At 45.9% G+C, this 27,191-nt stretch overlaps 1 protein-coding gene across 5 annotated transcripts in view; it reads left to right on the forward strand.

The window, feature by feature from the left end:
* ZFAT (zinc finger and AT-hook domain containing) overlaps window positions 1-27,191 on the forward strand; it is a 207,278-nt gene that overhangs the window by 50,599 nt on the left and 129,488 nt on the right. For all 5 annotated transcript variants that reach the window (XR_012920142.1, XR_012920140.1, XR_012920141.1 and 2 more), the window contains exons 3-4: window positions 1,184-1,435; window positions 25,977-26,165. Coding sequence is in view for 2 of the 5 variants with exons in the window: in XM_076005001.1 (XP_075861116.1) it covers window positions 1,184-1,435; window positions 25,977-26,165 (441 nt within the window). In the remaining 3 variants the exon portion in view is untranslated. The remainder of the gene's footprint in view (window positions 1-1,183; window positions 1,436-25,976; window positions 26,166-27,191) is intronic.

A 27,191-nucleotide genomic window follows, 5' to 3' on the forward strand; every position in this document is an offset into this window, starting at 1 on the left:
TGAGGTCTTGAGGACCCCGTGTCAAAGCAGGCTCCTCTGTCCAGAGCCCCCATTGTTAGGCTGCTCTGTCCCTGCAGACTCTGCCCGTCTCCGTTCCTTCCACTCTGGTTTATGAACACGAGTGACTGAGTGAAAGGATCCTCATGGTGGTAGCAGTGGATAAAGTGGCTGGTGTTTGCTGCGCAGAACCACAGCTCTAGAGAGAGCAGGAAGGGACCTGAAAGACATCCTGATTCTACAGATGAACATATGCCCAAGCTGGTGCCAGAATCTAGGACTCCTTCCTTGATGTTAGAAGGGGATTGCTGAAATGCTGTGCCTCAGCTGGACAGATGACTCTAGCATTGGGGATGTCAGCCAGGCTGGTGGCAGCTCCCTGCTTGGCCTCTCTCAGCGGCATCTCTCAAGTCGCATCACCTAAGACCACGCCTGTCCCCCTGCACTCAGACATGCGTGATGCTCTGCTCCCTGACCTGCTCTCCCTCTTAATCCCCACCCTCATTCTGGAGACGAATCCCTTAAAAACAAATGCTAATTAAGAAATGCAGGTTATAAAATGACGTGGAACTTGGCTCTACAGCAGCTCTGATCATGCCATTTAAAATCACGAGGTTGCTAGGAAACTTGAAAAATATTGTTATTGTCTTTAGTTGTATAATCTGTGGCTTTAGATTGTAATTATTTTTTCCCTTTCTCACTAGGGCAGCTTGACTCTAATAATTATGACTCTTTGAAATTATCTGAATAGTTGTGTAACTCATTAAGAGCATGACAAGCTCAGCAGCCTTTGCGAGCCCTTTGCAAAGATGTCCCTAAGCAGTTTCTGAGAACTGGATTTCAGTGGAAATGGTGGCTAACAAGGGGGAGGATTTGGGACCTGGGGGCTGACAGCCCAAACTGAAAATCCTCCCTGCTTTGCAGAAGAGGATGTGCAAAGGTGCTGATAAACTGCTAGTCTTGAGTAGGACTATTACAAAATTGATTACCTATTAGTATACAGATGCAGTGAAGATGATTAGCACTGAAGATGAGTTTTTTGTAGCTGTTAATTTCTAGAATTGCTTCAGACTTTTCATTCATAAAAAAATGTGAAACCTGAATATATCCTCACACTTGGAAATTGAGTGTGAGCCCTGCACTGTCATCTTGTGTGACTCCATTGTGTCCTCTTGTTTCCTTACAGAGTTTTTGGTCATGAAGAGGAAGAGAGGCAGGCCTAAGGGGTCCACAAAGAAGCCCAGTGCTGAAGAGGAGCTGGCGGAAAACATCGTGAGTCCAACTGAGGACAGTCCTCCGGCTGCAGAGGAAGGGAGCAGCCTGGCTCCAAGCAGCTTGGAGTGTAGCAAGTGCTGTCGGAAGTTTTCTAACACGCGCCAGCTACGGAAGCACATCTGCATCATCGTGCTGAATTTGGGTGAGGAGGAAGGAGAAGCAGGTAAATGCTGCCGAAGGGCTGAACATACCACTTTCTTATTGAGAGGTGTAGCTACTAATATCAGTTTTTTACTGGTTTGGTTATTACTTGGAAATAGCACATATTTATACAGGTCTCATTCATCTGGAGAAGTACTTATTTTCCTACTGATTGTTGTCACTGTGAGTCATCTTTGAAATGAACTTGTCATCTGGTAGTTGATGCCCAGGGTGTGCAGGTCAGGGGGATGTGTTAATAGATGCTTTGGGGAGTTGCAGAGATGTAAAACACTGTTTCTACCCTTGCTGAGCTTGTGTTCTGGGAGAGAAGATCAGGTTTTCAAATGCAGAATGTTGAAGGATAGTAAATCGTTAATTGTTGATAGTAATTGTTCCTACATTGTGGTAGGAAGTCAGGAGGGAGCCTGGTGTCCCAGTTTGGGTGGCATCTGGACATCTTAGTCTTCCCTCCTTTAATTCAAATGCCACCCAGACTGTCCCTACTGTGAGGGACTGTGATTGACCAAATAGTGGCTGAGAGGTAGAATATTGGGTGCTTCCTCCAGATAAACTTCAGCTCTGAAGCAACTTCTAAAAGAGGCTGAAATGGGGATGAACATGAGCAGGGAATGAAGTCGCTATGGGGCAGCATGTCTGCAGGAGGAATGAAATAGCAAGGCTGCGCTGGAGAGGCCAGGGCCTCTGGTGTGGGTTCTGCTGCTGCTGTTTGGTCCTTGTACCATGTTTGAAGATTGTACCCTGTGTTTAAGAAGTTCTTTCTGTTTTGTACTGTGCTAAGCGGGTTATGTAGGAGGCAGTTCTGGTTAAGAACAGACTCTCGAATATGGCTATCTGGGTTTGAATCTCGGTGCTTACTAACTTCACTCTGCCTCAATTTCCTCATCTGTAGAATGGGAATAAAAGCAGTACCATATCATATGGTTGCTTTGAGGATTGAATGAGATAGGACTTAATAAAGTTCTTAGGATAGTACCTGCCATATCAAAAGCACCCAGTAAATGTTGGCTCTTACTATTATCTGTTCATAGCCATGTGGATACAATACTGTTGTCATCCTTCCTATTTTACAGGTAAGGGCATTTAGACTGGGAGATTAAGTAATTTGTCCAGGGTCCTTGAGTTAGTAAGGAGACCTGGCCTTTCCACCCAGGCTGTCCTACTCTGAACCCATGTTTTTAAATTTTTTACTATAAATGCCTCTCTACAATGAATAAGACTTTGGTTTGTAAAAACCCTAATACCAGATTAGGTGAATTATTGAGTAACTCATCAACTAATATTTATGAAACATCTAGGTTGGTGGCCAGGGCTCATTTTCAACATCTGTGCAAGTTATAGAAAATACAGGATGTTGTTCCTTCCCTTAAAGAACTCGCAGGGTGCCATGTGCAACCCTACTAGCTGCATGGGCTCACACAAATAATGCATGAGGATTCAAGCAAGGCAGTGAGGTGGCAGCTGTCCCAAGATGGAGTGTGAGTAATTGCCATGTGAGAGGTGTAGGCAGGGACTGCTGGGATTTCAGAGGAATCAGCATCTTGTTTCAGAACCTAAAGTCCTTTTGGCAAATAAAGATAATTTTAGAAATGGGATGGTTGAGGGAGGAAGCATTAGTATGTACCTCTCCTGAACCTGAAGCTCTCATTTCCAGTGGAGTTGTTAATCACTGGATTTGGGTTACGGGGTCTCTCCCTACCTTCTCTTGCAGGTGCTTGTGGTCTCTCTGTCTCTCTCTGTCTCTCTCTCTGTCTGTTTCTCTCTCTGTGTGTCTCACATGCACACCCCCTACTCTCTTTTTTTCTGGCACGGTTAGTAACAGTGTTGCGTTTGAATCAGAGGCGCCAGCTCTAGCCATTAAGGCAGCTCTGTGGTGTGTAGTTTCTGCCTGAGTTCTTCTAAGAATCATTCAGCCCTCTTAGATCATCTGGTGCTGTCTTCTTAAGGAGCTCTCTCGTTTGTGTGCCCTCCCAGGGCTTGTTTTTCCTATCAGGTTCCTTTTTTTTTTTTTTATTTCGGCATATTATGGGGGTACAGATTTTAAGGTTTCAATAAATCCCCTTTCCCCCCTTCCCCCACAAGTCTGAGTTTCCAGCATGACCATCCCCCAGATGGTGCACATCTCACTCATTATGTATGTATATACCCGCCCCCCTCCCACCTGCCCAATACCCTATTACTGTAGTACCTATGTGTCCACTTAGGTGCTTCTCAGTTAATACCAGTTTGCTGGTACTCACCAGGTTCCTTTTGAGATGCTCCTGGACCTTGTGCACAGTTATGGCTAGAAATCAGGGATTTCACCCTTTTGCAACACTAAACATTCCTGCTTCCTCTTTCTCCAGACCTCAGGCCTGAATCTGGCTTTGAGGCTCACAATCAAAAGCACAGACTGAGAAGGTCAGTTGGGTCAGAGGCCGGTCCCGAGTCTGCACTGGGCTCAGGGCCATTCTCTAAAACAGCCCCTGGGCTGCTCCCCTGTGCGGCAGAGCAGAGCCTTGCCTGCCTGTGCGAGGCCCTCACCAGGCTGGTCTCCTGGTGGCTCTGTGGGACACAGTGTTCTGTTATTTGTGCCAGCCACGGTGCGGCTGCTGAAAGCCTAGGCTTTTATCAGCTTTTTGGTGGTTATTACTTTAATAAATATTCCTGTGTGGGTGTGTATGTGTACATGTGTGTAGTTGTGTGTGTATGTATACCTCTTTGTAGACCTTTGTTCTTATTTTCGTAGGAGAAATTCCTAGAAGCCGACAGACTGTTACATCAGAATGTATATTGCCACATTTTTTTTGCCAGAAAGTTCACACCAACTTAGATTCCAAATGTGTCTGAGAGTGCCTCTGGGATATTATCACTTTGTTTATTTTTATTTTTAATACCTATGATGATATAGGAAAATAGTCAGATGAAAGTGAAAATAATCCCAAATTTCACTATCTAGGCATAATGACTGTTATAATGTCTGAAAAAAAGAAGACCTCCTCTATTCTGTGTATACCCACATGCATTTTTCAAAAATGGTATCATACCTAATATTCTGTGATTTTTTTTTTCCACACACCAATATGGAAGATAAATTTTTCATGACAATATTTTTTATTTAACAAGCTTTTTTTCTAACTTTTTTTAAAACACTTTTTGTGTTACAGATACTATTCTCAGTGTTTTACAACTAATAGATCTTTTAATTCTCATAGTAACTTTAAGAGGCATGCACTATTCCCATTTTATAGAGTGGAAACTGGGGCACAGATAGGTTCAGCAGTTGGCTTAGATCCCAGCCAGTAAGAGATGGAGTTGGTGGAACCAGGCAGGCTGATGCCAGGCTGTGTGCTTTTGACTGCTTTGCTGTGTGTCCTGATCCAAAACAATCAGTAAAAGTCAATTGTTGTTTTTAAAGGCCAGACAGCATTTCATCATATGCGTGGGACATAAATTTTACTTCATCAGTCTCCAGTTGATGGATATTTAGAATTGTTTTACATTTTTCTTGCTGATTGAAAAACACTACTCAGGTGAATAGTCCTGAGCATGCATTTTTATTTTACTGTTTTTTTTTTTTTTTTGCACTTGTGCCATTATCTTAGGCAAATACCTAGTAATGTAATTGCTGCGTTAATAGAGCACATTTTACATTTTGACACATTTACTTATTGTCAAACCACTCTGTAGAAAGCACGTATCAATTATTTTTCCATCATGGGCTGTATCCTCGTATCACCTTCATCCTCTTTTTTTTTTTTTTTTTTTTTTTTTGAGACAGAGTCTCACTTTGTTGTCCAGGCTAGAGTGAGTGCCGTGGCGTCAGCCTAGCTCACAGCAACCTCATACTCCTGGGCTCGAGTGATCCTTCTGCCTCAGCCTCCCGAGTAGCTGGGACTACAGGCATGTGCCACCATGCCCGGCTAATTTTTTCTATATATATCAGTTGGCCAATTAATTTCTTTCTGTTTATAGTAGAGACGGGGTCTCGCTCTTGCTCAGGCTGGTTTTGAACTCCTGACCTTGAGCAATCCGCCCACCTCGGCCTCCCAAGAGCTAGGATTACAGGCGTGAGCCACAGCGCCCGGCCTACCTTCATCCTCTTTATCCTTGGTTGTGTCAGACTCTGTCTTTGCCAATCTCTAATGTGAATGATTTTAACTGTTTTAATTTGTACCTCTTTGATGACTAGTGGACTATCTCTGTACATAGTTATTAGCTATGTGTGACTGGGGGTATCTCTTGTTTCATGCTCTTACATTTTTGGATTGACATGCTGAAAATATTTCCTGCAGTTTGTCATTTATCTTTTAATTTCCTTTCTAATATAGCATTGCTTTTTTTTTTGCGTTTGCATTTTGCTAGAGTTTTAAATTTCTATATTGTCACTACAGTCAAATGTTTCTCATAAATTTCTTGCTTTTTTTTAAAAAAATTATACCTTAGAAAACTTTCCCTATACCCCAAATTATAAAATATATTTCTATATATTGCCCTGTCATTTGTATGGTTTTATTTTACCTATATCTTGATCCATCTGGAAACTGTATTTTAGTGTAAGTTGTGAAGTGAGGTAGTTATTTAGTTGACTCTTGAACAACATGAGGGTTAGGGGCACTGACACCCTTCCCCTCAATGCAGCTGAAAGTCCACATACAACTTTTGACTCCCCCAAACTGAACTACTAATAGTCTACTCTTGACAGGAAGCCTTGCTGATGACATAAACACTTAATTAACATGTATTTTGTATGTTAATATATTATATACTATATTCTTATAATAAACTGAACTAGGGAAAATAAAATATTAAGAAAAGCATAAAGAAGAGAAAATGTATTTACTATTCATTACATGGAAGTGGATCATGATAAAGGTCTTTATCCTCATTGTCTTCTCAATGAATAGGTTGAGGAAGAGGATGGGTTGGTTTTACTGCCTTGGTGACAGAGGCAGAAGAAAATCTATGTGTAAGTGGACTCACACAGTTTAAACCCATGTTGTTCAAGGATCAAATGTTTATATTTGATCAGTAAATACAAGCCAAGGAATTATGTTAATAAATGCAATTTATTAGGTAAAATATTTCAAATCGTAGAGTCTACAGAGAAAATAAGGGCCTGGTAGTTCAAAGTCTAAAAAACCCTTAAAAGATAAAGTTTTATATTTTAAAATGATTATAGATTCACAGGAAACTGCAAAGATAGTACAGAAGGGTCCCATGTGCCCCTCACCTGGTTTCCCCGGGCAGTTACACCTTATACAACTATAGCCAATATCCAAGTCAGGACACTGGCTGATGTATGTGACTTGCTGCCACTTGCCACTGTCACGTGTAAACTGCACGTAGCCAGCACCACTGTCAGGAGACTCCATCACTGTAGGGCTGTAAGGCTGCCTTGTGCTACCTACCTCCCACCTGGCAACCCCCGTCTGCTGTCTGGCTCTGTAATTTTGTCATTTCAAGAATGTTGTATAAATTGTGTCACATAGTATGTGACCTTTGAGATTGGCTTAAAGAGCCCCTTTCTTAGACCTATGTTCTAATTTTATGATTGAGGAATTTGAGGTGCGCAAGTGATGATTATCCAGAGTCACAGGACACATTTGGGGTAGGTTGGGGTAGGATCCGTGTCCCCCCACTCCTACCTTGTTGCTGGTCTGCCGGACCACATTTGTGTCTTAAAAATAGTCTCATTTCTACCTCATGTATAGAGATTTTATTCATTTCAATGTACCTCTGTTAGATTTTTCTCTAACCTTACAAGAAATGAAAGTTCTACCCTGTGTGTTTCCCGATGTTTATTTTCCACTCTGTGATAATGAGGCAGTCTCTTCAGCAATGACAGGCAGGCACATTCCCTCTAATAAGATTATCAGCTTCCTCCAGTAATAAGCTATGCAGAAAATGGCCTCGTATTCCATTGATTTGAATGACCTAAGTGGACTTTAACAAATACCAAATGGAAAGGTAGAAGCTCTGGGTGTTTATCCCTTTCTGGCCACTGCTGAAGCCTCTAAAATATCAGAAATGACCTTATGCCCAGCTGCCTTGTGGCTGACATCCATGCGATTGCACCACATTCCCTAGTTTGCCAAGCACAATATTACAATTTGGAAAATTCTCGCATAATTGTTTTAATACATGCTCTGTCAAGAGCAGTCTAGTGACATTTCAAACAATTGACCTTGGCTCCATAGCTTGTTAAAACAATTAGAAGAAAACAAAATAAGCTTTTCTTGTATCTTCAACCATGGCAAGTTAAAATAACACTTTTGATATGTATTCAACATTTATTTATTTTATTCTGCATTTGAATGGTGAAAGAAACCAGGAAAAGAGATTTTTTTCTCCCTTGCTGTTATGTGGAACAGCTGGTGTTTTGAAAAACGTTTTACAGCCTACAGAAATCAATATGTCAAGTTTATAAAAGTGACTTCTGAACCTTTCTAAGCTTGTTATTTCTGGGGTCATTTTATGCAAGGAGAGTAGTGAAAATATTCTCTTATTCTTGTTAAATCCTCCCAATAGAAGACAAGGCATTTATTTTATGGTCTTACCTAAGATGCACCTGTAATCTTCATGAGGATTATTTGCAATAGTGCTTTGAGTCTCTGTCTTCTACTCTATTTGTGTTAGCAAAACAGCTGACTTGATAAATAGCTGTTACCATTGAAAATGGTTTTGAGTGAGTCATGTTGGAAAATTTGCAGGTGAAAATGTCAGTCTCTGAATACCACACTTCTCTCTGTGGAAAGATGTATAATGGTAATGTCTGTTTCTTTCTGCTGCTCATAAATCCTTGTTTTTGTCTCTGCACTAATGAGAGTAGGAGCCTGGGGGTCTCCAGCTGTACCTGGCTGTGGGCGTGCCTGTGAGCATGGGCATCTGGTGTGGCACAGTTCACATTCCCTTTCTGTGACCCACTCTCCCACTGCTACTGCCCCACTTCCTTTGTGAGCTGGTCCTGGTCTGCCTGTCATGTAACTGTCTCTGCCACTGCCGCTGAGGCCAGACCAGGTGATGCCCTGACAGCAAAGCTGCCCCCGAGGGTGGAGGCTTAGCATCGCCGTGCTTGCTTTCTTGTGGGACTGCATGTCCACTGCAGGTCCCCAGGGGGCTCTGCTCACTCAGGTACCCAGCTGGATTAGGCAGCCACAGTCTTGAAAGTGGCAGGAGGGAGAGAGCCCCGTGGTTTCACCGTGTCCTAGAAGTGACATTTGTCATTTTTTCTCCCACACAGCTCATTGGCCAGAAGGGATCACATGGCCCCACCCAACTTCAGCGGGCCAACAGGTGCAGTCCTTCTGTGGGGGAGACCTGGAAATGCTTGGTGGCTGTCACTAGGGACTGCCATGTGGTTCCCATTCATTTCCATGATTCTACCACCAGCTGTGTTCTGACGTCTTACAAGTATCCTCCTTGCCCGTGTTTCAGTTTTGGTACCCGACTTTAGCGGGCCAACAGGTGCAGTCCTTCTGTGGAGGAGACCTGGAAATGCTTGGTGGCTGTCACTAGGGACTGCCGTGTGGTTCCCATCCATTTCCATGATTCTACCACCAGCCGTGTACTGACGTCCTACAAGTATCTTCCTTGCTCGTGTTTCAGTTTTGGTATCCCCCAGGCAGTTTAAGCTGTGCAGCATATTCAACACTGAACTCGTCTAGCTCCTTATATAGGTGTTTCTCCTTGATTCTATCTTGGTGACTGGCTCTACCATCCAGGTGTCTCAGCTAGAAATGTCCCTGTCACCTGTCACATCCCATTGCTTACCACAGTCAATGGACTTTTCCTGCTGAATATTTCTCCAGTGTGTCTTCCCATCCCTGCTGCTATCTTTGTGGGCCAGGCACCATCGCCATCTCATCTTCTGTGCACTCTTGTGATAGCTCTGGTCAACCCATCTGCTCCAATCCATGCTCTGTGTACACCAGTGGTTTGCAAATATTTAGAGGGATATATACCCAATATTCATTTATTTACATTTTAAAAATTTAATAAGGATCTATAGAGTTCTTCCTATGGACCTGCCAGTTTTCTGAGTCTTATAAATATTAATTCATTTCTTTTTCATAAAATCCCTATGAGGTAGTTACTGTTTTAATCCCATTTCATGGGTTAGGAAACCAAGGTAAGCATTCTGTCCAGTGTCACAGTTTTGAGTGATGGACCTTGGATGTGAAATCAGGCATTTTGGCTCAAATACATAGACCGCTGTGTGAATATGTTTATAGGCATTATAAAACATACATAAAATGTCAGTTCCAAAAGAATGAGGTAAAAAGGTAATGAGGAATTTTTCTATTTTCTTCCCAAATTTCGGTGGGTATGTGCCTTCTACTTTGGAGCCCACTGATCTCCCTGGTGGTAGGCATCTCTTTCTGAGATGTTAATGGGATCCCATCCCTGTCCCGAAGGCAGCCTCAGTGATGCCTGCTTCCCCCTTTGCACCCTGACTTCCTCCCACTTGCCCATCTGTGAGTCTGTAGGAACTTGCGAAGGTCCTGGTATGTTGCCCTCTCACGATCTCTTGTACAGGTCTTTCTTTTTGCTTGGAATGCCCACCTGCCCTTTCCCTTCCGAGTAACTGCAGTCACGTATAGTTTTTTTCCTGGAGCACGTGCAGCCCCCTGAACCAGCAGGGGCCCCTATCACATCATTAACCCCTTATCTATGGAATGCTGACAGCCTCTTCTGTGCCAGAGATTTCTGCTTATCTTCAAACCACAGATCCATCCCTCCTTTCCAGCCTCCCGGCAGACCCGAGCTCCTCTCCTGTACTGTGCACGTGCCTCAGTGTGTTGGAGGTGCTGGTTTGTGTGTGCGTCTCCTCGTAGGCTGACAGCTCTTGGAAGGGAGGATCTCACGCTTTCACCAGGGCCTGGTTCCCTGTAGATGGAATAGAATCATTCACATCTGTCTTTTTTCACCAAAGTCTAAGGCCAAACTCCAGTCCTTGGTGGATTTCTCTTAAACAAGCCAAGTAACTTGTGTGTGAAGGTACATGGTCTTACGGCTGTGTCTCCAGTGTTTAGAACAGTGCCAGGCACACAGCAGGTGCTCAGTAAATATCTTTTGAGTGAATGCGCTGGTCCTCATGGAGCAGGAACTCGGATTGTGCTATGTCCAATGGATGAGAAACTCAAAGTTAATTTGTTTTATAACTTCCATTTATATTTCTATGTGGACTGGGTCCAGTGACTTGGATGGAGCCCCAGGTATGTTTCGCTGACTATCTGCCTGCCAGCCACATCTCTCCAGCACATTTTTTGACTCTGCCGTTGCTTTAGTTCTTTTCTTCTTCTCCCCTGCTTTTCACATTTCAGCTTCAGCCATCAGTTTTTTCATGTGGATTTAAGGGTTATGTATGCAAGTTACCTCTCATTGGCTGGTGCTACTTGGTCATCTGGACTAGAAACCTCAGAGTCATCCTTAATTCCTCCTTTTGTCTCACCCACAAATCTAACAGTCCCCTCATCCTGCTGACTTTTCCTCCAGGCAATTCTGGAGCCCTCCTCCCCCTCTCTCTCAGAGAGAGAGACCTACTGCCCAGGTCCGCTTTCATCATCCCTCAGGTGGACTGTCACCCAGTGACCTTCAGCCTGGCTGTTGTACTTCCGGACCTGTTCCCTGTTGGCCCATCCTCACAGAGCAAAGTAGAACACAAAAGGGGCAACGTCACCTCCAGCTGATGGTCCTCCGTGGTTGCCCGTCCCCTGCCACTGCTGGGCGTGGGCAGATCCCTCCCTGTCCTGAGACTGACTGCTTCATCTCAGGCCACTGCTGCCACATGCCCTTTGACCCTTCTTGTCCCAGGGATTCTTTTGTGCAAACAGTGCGTTCTTCCTGGAAAGCCCCGTTCAACCTCCTAAGCCAGCTCACAAATTCTTTCTTCTTTCCAGCCAGCTTGGTACCTGCAACATAAGCAGCTCTGGTAAATGTCTGCTGGGTGAAAATACCTGTGTGTGACCCTTATTACTCCAGTAGCTTCTGATACTTTATAAATAAGGTTCAGATAAATGATAGCAAGATACGTGATCAGAGTTGTTTAGAGAGGGAAGAAAGTACGGGTCCTGGAGTCCTGAGCCCGTGGGAAGCTCCAGCAGGCCCTGGAGATGGGCCCGGGTGAGCAAACTGTGGGTATAACTCAAGCTGCTAAGTTTTACAGCTTGTGTTTACATACATCCAAACTTCCCAGAGCCCGTGCACTCCAGAACTTCCCAGAGATATGGAGTTCCAGACTCTTGGGTCAGCCAGGTGGTAAAGCTCCCTTCCTCAGCAAGTTCCACAGTGAGGCTGCTGCCTCTTCTGTGTCCCCGCCCACACCAGCTGCTCTGCTCCTGCTGCCAGGCAGGGTGCCATTCTCTTCCCTTAGGTGAAGAATTGGAAGGTCTGTAGGCCAAGGAAGCTGCCTGAGCCCAGCTAGTAAGCACCTGTTGGAGCATGGAGTCCAGTCCAGATCCTCTGGACTTCTCTGCTCAAGCTCTTGCCATGGACCCAGCAATCTTTTGGGGTGCTGGTCCTGATTTGCTGATCCTCTGATTCTCGCCCCTGCCTTGTCCCAGAGTCATGTGAATTAAAACTTCCCGTCCTGCTGGTAATTAAGTCTTCCAGTGAGACATGTGAGATAATCAGATACAGGGCTGGCACTGTGCTCCCAGCTCTGTCCATTGCTAGCTAACTATGACTCTTAGTGACCAAAGGACACACTGATGGAATCTTGCCCAGCAAGACTTCAGGCCAGGACTTCTGAAAGGGAGACTCTCTTCTTCAGCATCTTGGAGGCCAGCCTGGGGGCTATTGGCTCTCAAGGACTGTGTGGTAGAGGGCTTTCCTCCCAGTGCTGTTGTCTGAAGTTCAGTAGGCCACCTTGCCACTTCCCAGGGTGGAGGGCCCGGGGCTTGCCTGGGTGGAATGCAGCCTGTGACACAGTGGGGCTTTACTCTAATTAATGGTCCTTTCTGAGGAAAAATGGCTGCTGTGCATGATAACCCCATTTTGAAAGAGTTCCCTCTCTCTCACTGTGACAGTCCCTGGGACCTGAGCAGTACTGGAAGGGTAGCCCATGGCCTGTGGCCCAGCAGCCTTTGAAGCAGGATGTACTGCTAGGCCTGGCACGCCAAGATCTCATGCAGGTTGGCTAAAGTTGAGGGCTCAGTGAGATCCTTGTAGATTCTCTTCTCCTCTATTTCCTCCTGCTTCCTGAGCTTGTGCTATTGTTGGGCTCCAAGCCAGACTTTGGGGATCAAACTTGAGTATGACAAGACTCTTCCCTTGAGCAGCTGAGTGTCTGGGGAGGAGGACAAGGTTGTCAGTAAATAACAAGGTATGATGGCAGGGTGGACCACATGTAGAGGGAGCAGGGCAGGACCACGTCTGCTGGGGCACCTCCTGGAACGCTTCCTGGAAGCGGAGTCCATGAATTCTGTCTCTAAGGATTACTTGACATGGGGGGAGGAGGTGGAACAGGCATTTTTCTCATGACAGTTCGTGCAAAAGTCTGCAGTGTGGGGATGTGGGCACATTTGAGGAGGTTTGGGTAGTTCGCTGCAGTTAGAATGTAGGGCAGCTGGGAGTGACATGCAGGGCAAAGGCTTGTGCCCTTCATCGGTTTATTTCCATAGCCGTCTCTCTTTGTGGGAACACGGTGCTGGAAGCAGTGCTCCCTGTCCTTCCCCCACAGCAAGAGAGACAGGAAGATGTGAGAAGGCCCGAGGGAAGAGGGAAGGGAAGAGCGATGCATATTCAGCAGGTTAGACAGAATTAGTGTGGGTCTAATAAGTGTCTTAAACTGCTGTATTAGCAGGGTGGAATGAATTGGTGGCAGAGTCCCAGAATATAATCCCTTATCAGTCTGCTGTTCTGACAACCGCTCTGGGCTTTTTATTAATGTGGCTGGTAACACTTTACTCTCTGGGGTGTTCTGAGATTTAATTAGTCCTTGGGCAATTTAGAATAGGTACTTTAGAATATGAGTGCAGTGTTAATTATATATGAGTGCATATGCACTAATTTCTACAAATGTGTGATTGCATTTATACTTAACTCTTCATCTGCCTGTCACCAATTCAACATACTTTGTTTGAATAACATGTTACTTGTAGGTAGTTCTGCTCTGTGGGGAATTCAGGGGTGAAAAATGAGGACACAGATCCTACCTACCAAGGGTATAGTGTCGGAAAATAAAGAAGGATCTCTCCTAAAGGAACACTTATAGAAAAGGAGGAGATGGTGAGCAAAGAGTAGGAAGGTTTTGCTGTAAAAGGAACTCACTTCAGAGATTTTGTAGCAGATGGGCTTTGTTTTTCTTAGTAAGGTGAGAGAAGCTCATCAAACTTAAGGGCGTGTGTGTGTGTGTGTGTGTATGTGTGTGTATGTGCACATGCATGTGCACATGCATGCATGTTTGGGCTGAGAAGAACGGGAACTTTCTGAACCCTGCTGTGGGTCGTTTCATGAATGCATCAGAAGCATTGAGTGACCCGTTGGTGAGGCAGGCATGTAGTGGTATGCTGACTCTCAATGGAGGTCCATGCAGTAAAGCCGCTCAGAGCATAGTGGGCTGGGCAGAAATGACGCAGACACTCTGGGGGAAGTGTGAGGAGTGGCTGGCAGAGGCTCCACAGGGTCTTGAGGGAGCTCTGGCAAGGGGCTTCTGCAGTGGCCTGGAGAGCAGGTGGTGGCCTGTGCTCTGTGGGTACTCTGGGGCAGGGGGTTGAAGGGCATGTAGGTCTCATGTTCTGAAGAATGAGGGTAGAGGTGAGGGCAGGGGGAAGAGGGCAGGGGAGCTCTAGCACTGCAAGAGGGAACAGTATGTGCTAAGGCACAGAGGAGTTGGCAGGCTACACAGAAGAAGCTGGTGCAGTGGTCAAGGGAGGGGCCTATGGTATCTGAATTTAGCAATGGGAGTTGAAGAAAGGAGATGTATTCTAGAGACACTAAGGACATGTGATTCACAGGACCTGGGCAGAGGTTGGAGAGGGAGGGAGCATGGAGACTGCCTAGGTTTGGGGGCCTGGCTGGATGGTGGCACCCCTGCCAATCTTAAGAGCCCAGGGAAGATGCAGGTTTGGTGGGAACAGGATGAGTTAGATGTGGTCACATGTTGAGTTTGTGGAGTGTGGGATGTTCAGGAGGATGCTTCCTGCGGAGAGCATCCTCAGCAGAGAAGGGGAATGAGCAGACCAAGGGTCTTTGTGGAGACTGGATGGAAGCAGAGGGAGGAAACACTGAGGGTGGCGGTCCAGAGGGATGGAGTGCAAGAAGGGTCACCTTTGAAGAGGCGAGGGTGGGGGTCCGGGGGGTGATGGAAACAATGTAGGCAGTGTCAGGGAGGTGAAGCCGGAATGAAGCAGCTGTTGGTTTGGGATGTGCCTCCTCCTTGCTGACTCAGAAGGAGTAGTATCAGCAAGAGGGAGTCAGTGGGGGGTGCTTGAATGGGAGGGGTGAAGGTGGGTTGGGGACAGAAAGAGGAGTCATCAGAGGTGACCAAGAGGATGTCCTAGTGCAGCCGCAGGAAGCAGATGGCTCACTCATGTGGGTGACTCAAGAGGTTAACAAAGAGATGATTGTAAAGGCACAAGCAGGTTTCGGCAGTGTCGTCACAGTGCGGTACTAGGGGAAGCTGGGGACAGTGGGGTGCTGTGGCCAGCTAGGTAAAGAGGCAAGAGAGGAGACAATCACGGTTTTGCTGAGGGAGAGTGCTGTGGCCCCTGGTAGAGAATGAAGTCAGCCTGTGCTGACCTGGCAGAGAGTGAGTCAGAGAACAAGCGCCCACCCCCATGTTCCTCCTCCCTTTCCCTTCTGCTGATGCCCCCATTGGCCAAACCCAGCTGGAAGCCAGAGGGCAGTGGTGCCCATCGTGTGATCCTACAGGCCAGCCTCAGGGAGCTGGGTGGCGGGTAGACCTGGAGAGGTATGTGGGACCCTCCAGGGGACCTCACCCAGGGGACATTGGATGTTTGCTCATCATCCACCCTTGAAAGGGCCACATGCGGGTCTTGCTCCTTAAGTAACGGACACCTCTAGTGTCAGCACCTCACTGCGTGCGAGGGCGCCAGGCTCTGTCACGGGAGGAAGGGTTTCAGCACCGCAGGGCACGCACAACCATTCTCGAACATCTGCTTCACTCTTTAAGGTTTGCGTTCCATGTTGTGCAGTGTCATCACTTTTTTTAAACTCTGTCATTTCAGAAGGAAATGAAATATAAAGAATTATGTTAATGTGCTAGGGTTGAAGAGCAATGTTGCACTGATGTCAAGAAATTAAAAGTTACAGTTCTCAGAACGTCTGTGTCTCAGGAAAACACACAACGCCAGGTGGTAGGGTGAGGCTGGTGCTCAACTGCAGCTCTTTTATTAATACAAACCAAATGAACCCATCAGGAAGGAGTAATTCCAGTCTCAGGCTTGAGTTGGGCTTGCTTGTATATTTTCAGGTGTGGAGTCAACAGACTGACGTGCAGCAAATGTGTCCTGAGGGCCTACTGTGTGCGCTCCACCGTGCGAGGGGTTCTGCATCTGTTCCCTCATGTGAATCTTAGAGTGACTCATTCCACAGATGCAGATCATAAGTTTAGAGAGTTCCAAATTCGTCAGATGCCCTTGACTCCAAATCCTGTGCTTTCTACCATGCCGTCTCAAAACAGTGGCTTTTAGTTAAAGCAGTATTTGTCATAGCACATTGTACATCCTGATTTGGTAGTTTTAACGCTGTTTCTAGGGCCCTTCAGAGATGCTCAGTGTCTGAAGCTGGAGGAATGTCTAGGATAGATGTATCGAGTTGGGGAGGCTGGCAGGGAGCCCACCCACTATAATCAGAGAAGTCATGTCCTTTTATAGATTATTTATGAAATAATTGTGAAATTGCCTAAAGAGTACACTTGAAAAAGGTCCCACTACTGAAAAAACTTAGGAGACTACTATCCCACTGTACTGATAGTCACAATTGGATTTAGACAATGATGCAACAGGATGTGAAGGCTAAGGGCCTTGTTTTCTGGAAGAGCACATTCATAAGTGCCTTGAAGAATAACATGAAATTTAAAAAGGTATGCTGTGTGTATAATAGAGTTGCAGGTGCTGATGTTTGTGAAAGTGCTTTGCAAACTGTCATGTACCACTCAGAAGGTAAGGCATTATCATTACAGTACTGTAGTTTATCTCTGTTTCATGATATTGATTAAAGGAAAAATACCAGACAGGCATAGACCACTGTTAGATATTTCAGCTTGAAACCCACCATTGCCGATGGGATCAATATTGGCCTCCCTTCCCGTGACCAGACTCATGCGGGGGAGGGCCTTAAAGAGAGCACTGGGGTGTGACATCATCTAGTCTGTTCTTCTGCCTTTTAAGCATCTCATACAGATTTCAGCTATTGATCCCACTAAAATTACATCCTGTTTTCTCTTGGATAAAGAGTCTTTTCTAGAGCTCAGTGAAGATATTTTTAGACATTTAATACACTTTGAAAACAAAATACTACCTTAGAATTGTGTAATTAACACTCGTCCATGAAGCAGGCTGTTTGGAAGGTGGTTCATCTTGGAAACAGCCTCTAGAGGACTTGGAGTTTGGCCTGGGTCCCCCCACCCTGCCTTGGCGCCCTTCAGTGTCTTTATTCTCTACATGCGGATATGATTATTAAAAGACATCTGCTTGCCAGCTGTTGTCTGCCAGGCACTCTGCCTAGGCCCAGTGGTTAAACCGGGCATTCTTTGAAACAAGCATAAATAAACTATCCAGAATTTCCTGTCGGTATCAACTGGGGGCCTTGGATTTCACCTGGGGGTCTGACTCAGCCCTATATCCTGCCATCTTGGAAGAGCAACTTTTAGCAGCTGTGTTTATCGCCAGAGGGTTCAGTCTGTCTCAGTGCAGGGGACATGGACATTAATTGGTTTAACAGAACTCTAGCTTTCTTTACTTCCCGAGAACTGCCTCTTCATAGCGAGGAGCATCTCTGTAGAGCCAGAAGAGCTGGGCACACCGTCAACAGGCTGTGACGGGATTTTAAGTGCCTGGCCCTGGGTGCTGGGCCAGGTCGGCAGTTTGTTGTGCCAGGGAGCCAGCTGTGCAGTTGACTGTTCGGTGTGTCTTCGTGGGCTGAAGTGAGGCCATTTATCTACATAAAGTGATTTGGAGCAAATGGCCTCTTGCTATTTATGGGCACTTGGCTGAGGGTGCACAGAGCAAATGCCAGCCTTTATTTCATCCACCTCAGCCTTCAGCACAGATGGACCTGGTCCCTCCCACCCCCACTAGAGAGAGGTGGACTGGGAGGAAAGGGGCTGCTTAGAGGCAGTGTTCAGGGGCCGGTCCACTAGCCAGGCCCATCTGTTCTCTCCACCCTGTAAGACGACATTAGGCTTTGCTGTTTGACCACCAGCTCATCCCGTCGTGGTGCCGGCCGTTCACTTGGTTCCTCTCTGTGCGATTTGCCTGAACTTCTGCTCTTACACAGACAGCATCAGAGGCAGGAGAGGGTAGCGGGGAGCACTTGCTTTGCGCCAGACTTAGACGTGATGCTGCTGGGTCTGCCACTGATGAATGGGGCAGAGTGTCTGGGCCATGTCACCTCTTTCCCTCACTGAGCCTTGGTCTGCTGGTCTTTATAAAGGGCTCAGGAGCAGTCCTGCCTCCTTAGGGCAGTGAGGACCGAAGGAGCTGATGGTGTGTGCAGCATGCTGAGTGGCTGCGGCAGTCACTGGTGTTTGCACATGTGTCACCCAGTGAACCCCTGAGCTGCCCAAGGGCAGAGAGCAGGCCTGGTTCTTCTCTGTCCACGGTGCCTGGCACAGGGCCAGATACACAAGAGGCCTTCCCCTGCTAGTTGTTTAATGACTGGATGACTTTCCACTTTGTGAGATTTGAGGCCCTACCTCTCTTTCTCTACTTTACTGAATATTTATGATGTGTTGGGCACAGTGGAAATCTTCCGAAGAAATCGGCTAATTCCTGCCTGGCCTTATTGAGTTTATGTCCTATCAGGGGAGACAGACAAGAGACAAGTAAACCAATATATAAATAAGCCACTCACAGTAACGTCCTCAGCAGTAGGGAATGTTTGTGTGAGAGATGTTTGTTAGAGCTTAGAGCACTGGACCACACTATGGACCGTCCCCAACTATGATGGTTCAGCTTACAATTTTTCAACTTTACTGTGGTGCAAAAGTGATGTGTATTCAGTAGAACATCAAAGTTTAGATTTTGTTTATTTTTTATATTTTATTATAAAATTTGTATTTTTATTATAAAACAGGCTTTGTGTTAGATGATTTTGCCCAGCTATAGGCAGGACGTAAGGTGTTCTGAACACGTTTAAGGTAAGTAAAGCTAAACTATGATGTTCAGTAGATTAGGTGTATTAAATGCATTTCCCCCCCGAGACAGGGTTTCTGTCACCAGGGCTAGAGTGCAATTACATCATCATAGCTCACTGCAACTTCAGACTTCAGGGCTCAAGTGATTCTCCTGCCATAGCCGCCTGAGTAGCTGGGACTCCAGGTGCGCACCACCATGCCCAGCCAATTTTTGTGTTTTTTGTAGAGGTAGGGTCTGACTCTTGCTCAAACTGGTCTCAAACTCCTGACCTGAAGTGATTCTCCCACCTTGGCCTCCCAAAGTGCTAGGATTTACAGGCATGAACCACTGCACTGGCCTTAAATGTATTTTTGACTTGATGATATTTCAACTTTGTGTGGGTTTACCAGGATGTAACCTCATCATTAAGTCGAGAAGCATCTGTATTTAACAACTACACCTTTCCCTGCTTCCTGAAGGCCTATGATGCTCCTTTTCTAGGCTCAGGTAAAATGATTACCGTCTAATATACTATGAAATTTACTTATTTATTATGTTTTTAAATCTATTTTCGTCTTTCCCGACTGGCATGTAAACTACCAAGGGCAGAGATCTCTCTTTGTGCACTAAAGTATTACAAATGCTAGACCAGTGCTGGGCATTGTGTAAGTGTCTGTTGAATGAACTGTGGCTAGAAAAGAACAAGTAAATTCCATAGTGCTTATGTAATTTCCAAGTAAATATTTATTTATTTTTTGTGCAGAAATGATATTTGAATCAGGAAAATTTGGAAATAGAGAATAGAAATGAGAATAGAAAATGAGCTCACAAAGAGAATGTTATATTAAGTAGTAGAGAATAATTGTTGAACTTGATATTGGAAATGGAAAGTCTGTTTTTAGAGGACATGTTCCTGGTATGGATACCAAATTGAGGAGAGGGTAACTAGCAAGCAGGAATAGAAACAGAAGAGGCAGACTTGAAATCAGACCCAAAGTTGACCTGGCCATTCCCAGACACGACCAGGTACTGCTCTGCAAATAAGAGTGCACAGAGCCTGTTTAATCTGTCTTGGGTTCCAGCAGTGTCATGTAGGGAGGATGGGACCTTAGGTCTGGAGGGTGTCCCCCCATTGCCCAAAGAACTGACATATCCTGGGATAGTGTGGGTGGGGAGTGTGGCTGAGAGCCGGGACATGGCTGGGGAGATTCCTTATGAGTTCTTAGGGCTCTCTCCTCTCCCAACTCCCAAAGGACCAGTGGTGGTACGGCAGTGGGGCCCTTACTGATTAAATCACAGTCACCTATAGAGTGGAAACCAGGGGTATGACTTCCTGTTTCATTGAAAGCACCATGTAAGAGATTGGAGAGGCAGGACACATAGAGGAAGAAGGCAGTCTGGGGTAGGAAGCATGCAGAGACACTCAGACTTCTCTAATATTGTACCTCTCTTCTGTTGCCACCTTTGCACAAGGTAACATGTGGCTGGTCCAGTCACCCAGGAGTGTGGGTGTCTGCAAATGTCCTTCTCCATCTGTGTTTGCTAGCAAGCTTGTGGCAGTGGATTTGCTCATGGTAGCCATGGTTGAGACAGTCTGCAATTTAGTTAATCAAGCCCATGGCTGATGGAAGCTCAGAGGGCTCTCATGCATGTCCAGTGAGAATTGGGCACGATTGCTTGTTTCTAAGCAGGTCACCATGCTGTCTGGTTTGTAGTGGTGGGGTCCCTTGTCCTGAGTGGTTTACAGGTAGTATAGACAGCTTTTCTTTGAGATGGGTAGGTAATAACTGCCTGATGACTGGAAGTTGTACAAAATGACTCCCTAACATCCATCTGCCCCTAAATCCTTAGGGTCACTGTATCTGGATCAGAACTCAGACCTTTTGTTATTATTAGCATGTTACTATGTCACTGCTAAGGAAATTTCTAATCTTAACTGTTAATAATGCTAGCTGGTACATTATGTTATATATTTATTCAATTTGTATGGAAGAAATGGTAAAAATCTTAAAAACAAAGCCAAGTCTCAATATATTTTGAATTGAAAACATTGAAAGGTTTTGTTCATTGGGAGAACGTGTGGGTGGGCCTTCCTCACATTTCTCTCCGGAGAGCACCGTGGCTTCTGCTGCAGATGGCATCCAGACTGCAAGGGTTCCACGGGAGCATGAGATGCTCTGGGGGCCACCACAACCACCAGATGCTGAGAGCAGAGGTGGGAGGCTCTGCCTCGAGATCATCTCTGACTGCTAGCTTAATTTCATCTGATCCTTATGATTTCTAAAATTGGTGCCCATCAGGGCTGACTGCTAAAATGGGGGTAAGAGTAGCTGTGAAAATGTGTGGCTGGAAGAACCTTCAGGGGTGGTGTCCCAGAAATGTTTCCAGAAGGTAGAGAAGACGAACGTGGATGGGATGTTTAATATGCACCAGGGACTTTCCCAGAAGTTATGTTCTTTCATTCTCACAACAGGCCTTTGAGGTCCATTTCATGATTTCTATTTTATTTTTTTATGAGCATTTTTATGGAGACTAATCCATTGTCCAAAGTCCCATTTTAAGTGGTCGAGTAGTGTCCGAGCCTGGCTTCTCAGTCTCTGGAACACAGCATGCCACTGCCTCTCTGCTGTGGTTCCATTAACCGGCCCCTCAGCCGCACGCACCAGCCCATTTGCAGCGTGCTCACAGCATGACTGCATCCAGCAGCCATACACAAGAGGGAGAACCAAAGCCCATCCTAGAGCTATTGAATTTTTGAAAGAAAAGGAAGCTAGAGAGAAGGTAGGAGTTAGCTGGGGGAAAAAGCAGAAAAGTTTAAAAAGTCAATAATTCAGAGGAAGCAGCAGACTATTAAAAACACCTTATTCAAAGGCCATGATACATGCGAAGATGAGAAATGCCAAGCACTCAGAAAAGCTTCCATCAGCACGACTTCTGGGCTCAGTCCAAGGAGGCATTTCAGTGGAGAAAAGGCAACTTTGAAAAGTACAAAGATGGGTCAAGTGAGGATGCAGGACAACCAGGTCAAATGGGAACAAGGACTTTGATGTCCAAATGAGAGTGAGCAGAAAATTACCAATAAGACATTAATAAAATGTCTTTCTCTTTTACCCTCCATCCTCCCTGCTTTCCACAAAAAAGAGTTGAACACCTATTATGTGCTAGACTCAGTGCTGGAAATGAAAAATATGTAGTTGTGCAGCTATGATAGAGACTGTGAGGAGCACGGCACATGAGGGAGTGCAGTGGACAACATGATATTCCTTTGCGTGTAACAATTGCGTTTGTAGGCCAGAGTCTCTAAGTGGCATCTGGGTCTTCATGCCAGTCCTTCTCCAGGCTCATGTCTCACCCAATCTTCTGGGTGTTCTACCCGGAGTTATTAGCTCCTTCCTAAGTGCACCGGGTACTTGCCTCTGAGCGGATGTGTAAGATCATCATCAAGAATCACTGTCAAGGCTGTTCAGTGCTGTGCTTGGCATATGGTGCCTGAATCAGTGGGAAAACTTAGCGTTGAAGCTTCTAAAGCTCTTGAGAATAGGAAGAAGCTTGCATGGACTGGAGATCCTTGTTGCATGAAGCCACAGAGAATTGATGAGGGACATGGGGGCTTGGAGATGTGCATTTGGGGCAGTCTTGAGGGAGAGTGTCTTAGCTTGGGATTCCATGGAACCAGCCTTGGCTGTAGACTGTTTGTCTGGGTGGTGGTCCCAGGAAGCATGAGTGGAGGCATGGGAGAGAGAGGGCAGGAAAGCCAAGGCTTGTTAATGGGGTCCCTGCTGTGAGCAGTGGGGGGATTGACTCTTAAGACATTGTCACAGTGACTCCCAGAATTGCCCACCCAGACAGTCTAGAGTGCTGGGTCCACCTTAGCTGGTGCCAGAGTTGTGTGTGGGCTATGGGGGTACAATGAGAGCCCCACTGGCATTTGATGCGGGGAGGGCCAAGGCCTACACAGAGCACACTCGAAGCTGGCACTCTGCAGCAGGTTGAGGGCATGTGCTGTTCTGTCCCCTGTGCTGTATCTGCCTCTCCTGTTCCTCATCTCTGCCCCTGCTTCTCTCCTCGCCATCTCCTCTTTTCTGCCGTCTTCTTTATGTAACAGTTCCATCTCTCTGTAGAAGAGGGCCTTAGAATTTAGAGGTACAGCAGTCGCTTAGTCAGGCTTCCCACGTGGCTCAGAGTCTTTTCCGTAGCATCACAAATGGTATCTGAGACTTCCTGGAAAACCCTCCTCAGAAATACGTCTCTAAAAAGACACCCCTCTCCTTGTTGACAGATCTGTTGGAAACTTCTTTCTCTGCGCTGAGATCTATTGCTGAGGACTGTTACCCATTGGTCTTGGCTTCATCTTTTTTAGCACAACAGCACAGGTCTTCTTCACAGTGTGCTTTAGGCCCTTTGTCTGCTATAGGCCTATGTTAGGCTTAATAAAATAACAACAGGACATGCTCCCAACCTCCTCCATACCCGAGTCACAGTGTGGATGAGGCATATAAACATTGTAGGCAGTGTGGGAAGTCCAGCCACTGAGATGCTGATGTGTGTGTGTCTGTAAAGAGAACGGAGGAGGTACAGAGGTGAAGGGGGCAGAGAGTATTATAGAGGAGGGGAAATCCTTGCTGCCTTTTGGTTTGGCATCTGGACAAGCAGGGGTGTGTGGATTAGGGTGTGGTGCAATACACGGACCTGTGTGCAAAGGCCCATCGGCTGTACATGGCATGGGGTGTCTGGTCAACTTGTGGTTCAGTGTTGTTAGAGCCCAAAGGAGTGAGGAGATAATATGCGAGGGCGTATGCTTGGAAGTCTCGGCCTCGGTGGTGCAGGGATAGTGGGAGAGATGATTCGTGGCAAATCTTGGAGGACTTTATCTAGCATTTTCTTCAAGTGGAGATGGGAGGGAAGCCATTGAAGGATTTTAAGCAGGAGAATGACAGGATTAGATTTGGATTTTAAATTGACTCTTGGGTCAGTGGAGAGGATGGTTTGGATAGTGTGTTAGTCAGGATACTGTTAGTAGAGGCCCCAGCTAAAAGTGAGTTTAACAATGAGAATGTCTGTCCTCTTGTGTAACGAGACGCCCAGCTGCTGTGGTTCCAGGGCTGGGTCAGGGGTACATCTGTGCTGTTAACGCCCCAGGATCCATCTCTCCCTTCCTGGTTCTCAGGCACCCATGTGGTCTTTCACTGGGCCTCTCGTACTCTCCTAGTTGCTTGGTGGTTGCTCAGTTTCAGGCAGTGGACACAGCAATCCCCCGCTGAAGAAGAGAGGCAGTACTTTCCTTGTTAGGGAAGAAAGCCGTCCCCAGAAGCTCCCAGCACCCTTCTCCCCAGACCCCATAGGCCAAGCCGCCCTGTAGCGCTAGCTGTCAGGACGGCTGGAGGAGCATTCTGAGTGTCCGTCGTAGGAGGTAGCGTTGCCCTCAAGCAGGGACGGCGTTGGGAATGGGTGGGTAGATACCAACAGTGTGCATCCCAGGGCTGCCAGACGGAAGGACATCCAGGTGGGAGCTGTTGGGGTGGTTCAGGTGAGAGATGAGATTCTTATTTGGTCTTCTGCACTGAGGCCAACTTGGGCCTCTACTGGGTTTTCATCAGATGTGGCTGCAAACCTTCACCCACCCAGTTCTTCACGTGCGATGCCTAAAGCAGACTGTAGATGTAGCTTTTCCAGCATGGAATGTGGTGGTCTCTCCAGCTCCTCATTAATGCAAGCGAACACTTGTGTGTATGCGCTTGTTTTCAGTTGATTCCTGCTGTTAACCTGGGTTAAGCTTATGGCAAGCTCTGATTCTCTTGTCTTTGTTTTTTTTATGTGAACATATCTATTCCTGGCATATCACCCACATATTGAATTGTATCCCATGGTGAATTCTGGTATAAAGTGAAACATAATTTTCAAAGCAAAAAAATTTTGTAATAGGTTGTTTCTACCTTTTTATTATAGTGTCCAGTATATTCTGCTACAGTTATTTATGCGTGTGTATCACCTAACACGTAGGCTGCAAAAAAGAACTTCTGTGACTCAGGCAATTTGTATGCCTTTTGAAATGTTTTTATTATAGGTACTAAAAAATAAAATATAACAAAAACTGCTGTTAGGCATGATGAAAATCAAGTCTGCAAAATGTAGGCACTGTCTATGACCTAGGAGATCACTTGTTTTGCCCATTCTTTGGCTTTATAGGAATGACCCTGTTCTTCAAGGGGTGGACACATGTGATGGTCCTTCATTGTTTCCCTCTGGCCTTAGAGGGCGACGTGCAGTTTTGTCCAATTCATGATCTCATCCAATCATTGTTCTTTGCAGTTTGATATTAACATCTTTAATGCTGATATAAATTGTATGATTAAGGACCTTTCCCAATCAATTAAAAAACTTATGTAAGACTGTTTCCACTAGATCTAAAAGTGATCCAAGCACCTGGATTATGGGACAGGCACCAAAAGATTTTAGTTTATAGAATACAGGAAATTAGAATGTCCATTTTGATCAATCTGCCTCCTTAGCCCCTGTTTTTTCCTTGCTGCTGCTCGAGAGAGCATGCCTTCCTGAGAACCAGCGCTTCTCCATGTTATCTTTCCCCTCAGGCATTCCTTGCCACACTTCCTACAGGACTGGCTTTAGGCACAATCGAATCACAGGTAGGAACAGACTGACCAAATTGCCTCTGGCTGTCTCCCCTTAGCTTCTCCCATTTCTGCCTTATTACTGCCTAGTTCCGATTTCTCCTCCCTGATACCCCATGTTCCAGCGTTTTCCAAACCCCTATTTGCTTATCTCACATCCCTTCACCCACCCCTGAGCTCCTGTCTGGTGAAGGCTTACGTGGAGCTGTTCCCTGGGCACTTGCCATATGTTCTGTGGCTTTTTGTGGCTCTTAACTAAAACAGAGAAAATTCCTTTCTCTTCCTTCCCTAGGTTTCCTTCTCACTTGGGAATCTCAAATAGTGTGCCTTCCAGAGGTGGCTCCTTTGTTCTTCACCTTGATAGTGAAGCTATCCTTACCCCTCAGGCTAATGCCAGTTTGGCCCCGGGAGGTTAAGCTGTTGTTCTGTCTGTGGCTGACACACTCAGTGAAAACGTGTTGAATCCAGAGGAAGGAAGGGCCGAAAAGGTGCCCACAGAGATATAGTGGGTCCGTGCGGCGCTGTGGACCGAAGAAGGGACTCTGTTTCCTATTCTGTCCTGTAAGAGTTATGTTTCCAACCCTTGTCACTGATATAAAAGGATATTTTATACATCTTGGTATTTGCTCCTTAGGTAATGAGTCTGACCTTGAACTAGAAAAGAAGTATAAGGAAGATGATCGAGAAAAGGCCCCGAAAAGACCAAGGACGCAGAAAACAGAGAAAGTCCAGAAGATCTCCTCAGGAAAGGAGGCTGGGCAGCTGTCTGGGGTGAAGAAACCCATCATAAGTGTGGTTTTAACTGCACACGAAGCTATTCCAGGTGACTGCAACAAGTGGGAAATGAACAAACAAGAGTCTTTTGGCAAGTCCGTGCCAAGGGCAGTCTGACGTAATGGTCTGAGTCAGAATGCGGGTTTGAACCCTGTGGCTTGAGCAGTCAGGGGCTCTCCACTTAATTACTCATTAATCTGGGTCTGTGATGGACCTGCAGTGCCCAGAGCTGCTGTGGGTAATGGGTAGAGGAGAGGTAGTGAGGCCACCGCTCCTGCTGCGGCCGTCCCAGCCACGCCTGCTGCTCTTCTTCGAGCAGCCCCCCAGGGACAGTTCCTACTCAGGGGCCTCTTGTTTCCAGCCCCTCTGCTGTCAGCACTTGCTGTCCTGCCTGTGGGCTTGGCCCATTGAGCCCAGACACCCATGCAGGCTGCATGTCTAGAACCCATGCTAACTTCTCTTGCGTGTTTTCACTGGGGTTCACCAACTACTTTCCCTCTCCATTTTCTTTCACATGAAATAGCTAGTGGATATATTATGCTATCTGTTTTGAAAAAGGTCTCTTCTGGGACACTTCAGACAAAAAGTAGTTTATGATAGTAGATTTTAAAGTATAATTTTTTTTCCCCTATCCATTTGAGGTGATAGCTGTCAAATAAAATTAAAAAATCAAGTTTAGGATTTTAATAACAACTACAGCCTTTTAAGTATCTATTTTCAATGCTAATAGTAACTTATTATTTAAAATAAAAACTTTGAACAAGTTCCCTTTCTGTATCTCACTGCAGAGCAAGGCGATCAGTAGGGAACAGACCATATTAAATTATGTGACTAGAAGAACTTTCTGGAAAGTCACTTTGTCTGCCTCACTCACTTCAGAACAGTTATTATTCTGGAAAATAAAAATCCCAGAAGAGGCCAGGCGCCGTGGCTCATGCCTGTAATCCTAGCTCTCTGGGAGGCCGAGGCGGGCGGATTGCTCGAGGTCAGGAGTTCGAAACCAGCCTGAGCAAGAGCGAGACCCCGTCTCTACTATAAATAGAAAGAAATTAATTGGCCAACTAATATATACAAA

Source organism: Microcebus murinus, chromosome 7 (genome assembly GCF_040939455.1).
Source record: "Microcebus murinus isolate Inina chromosome 7, M.murinus_Inina_mat1.0, whole genome shotgun sequence".
Lineage (NCBI taxonomy): Eukaryota > Metazoa > Chordata > Mammalia > Primates > Cheirogaleidae > Microcebus > Microcebus murinus.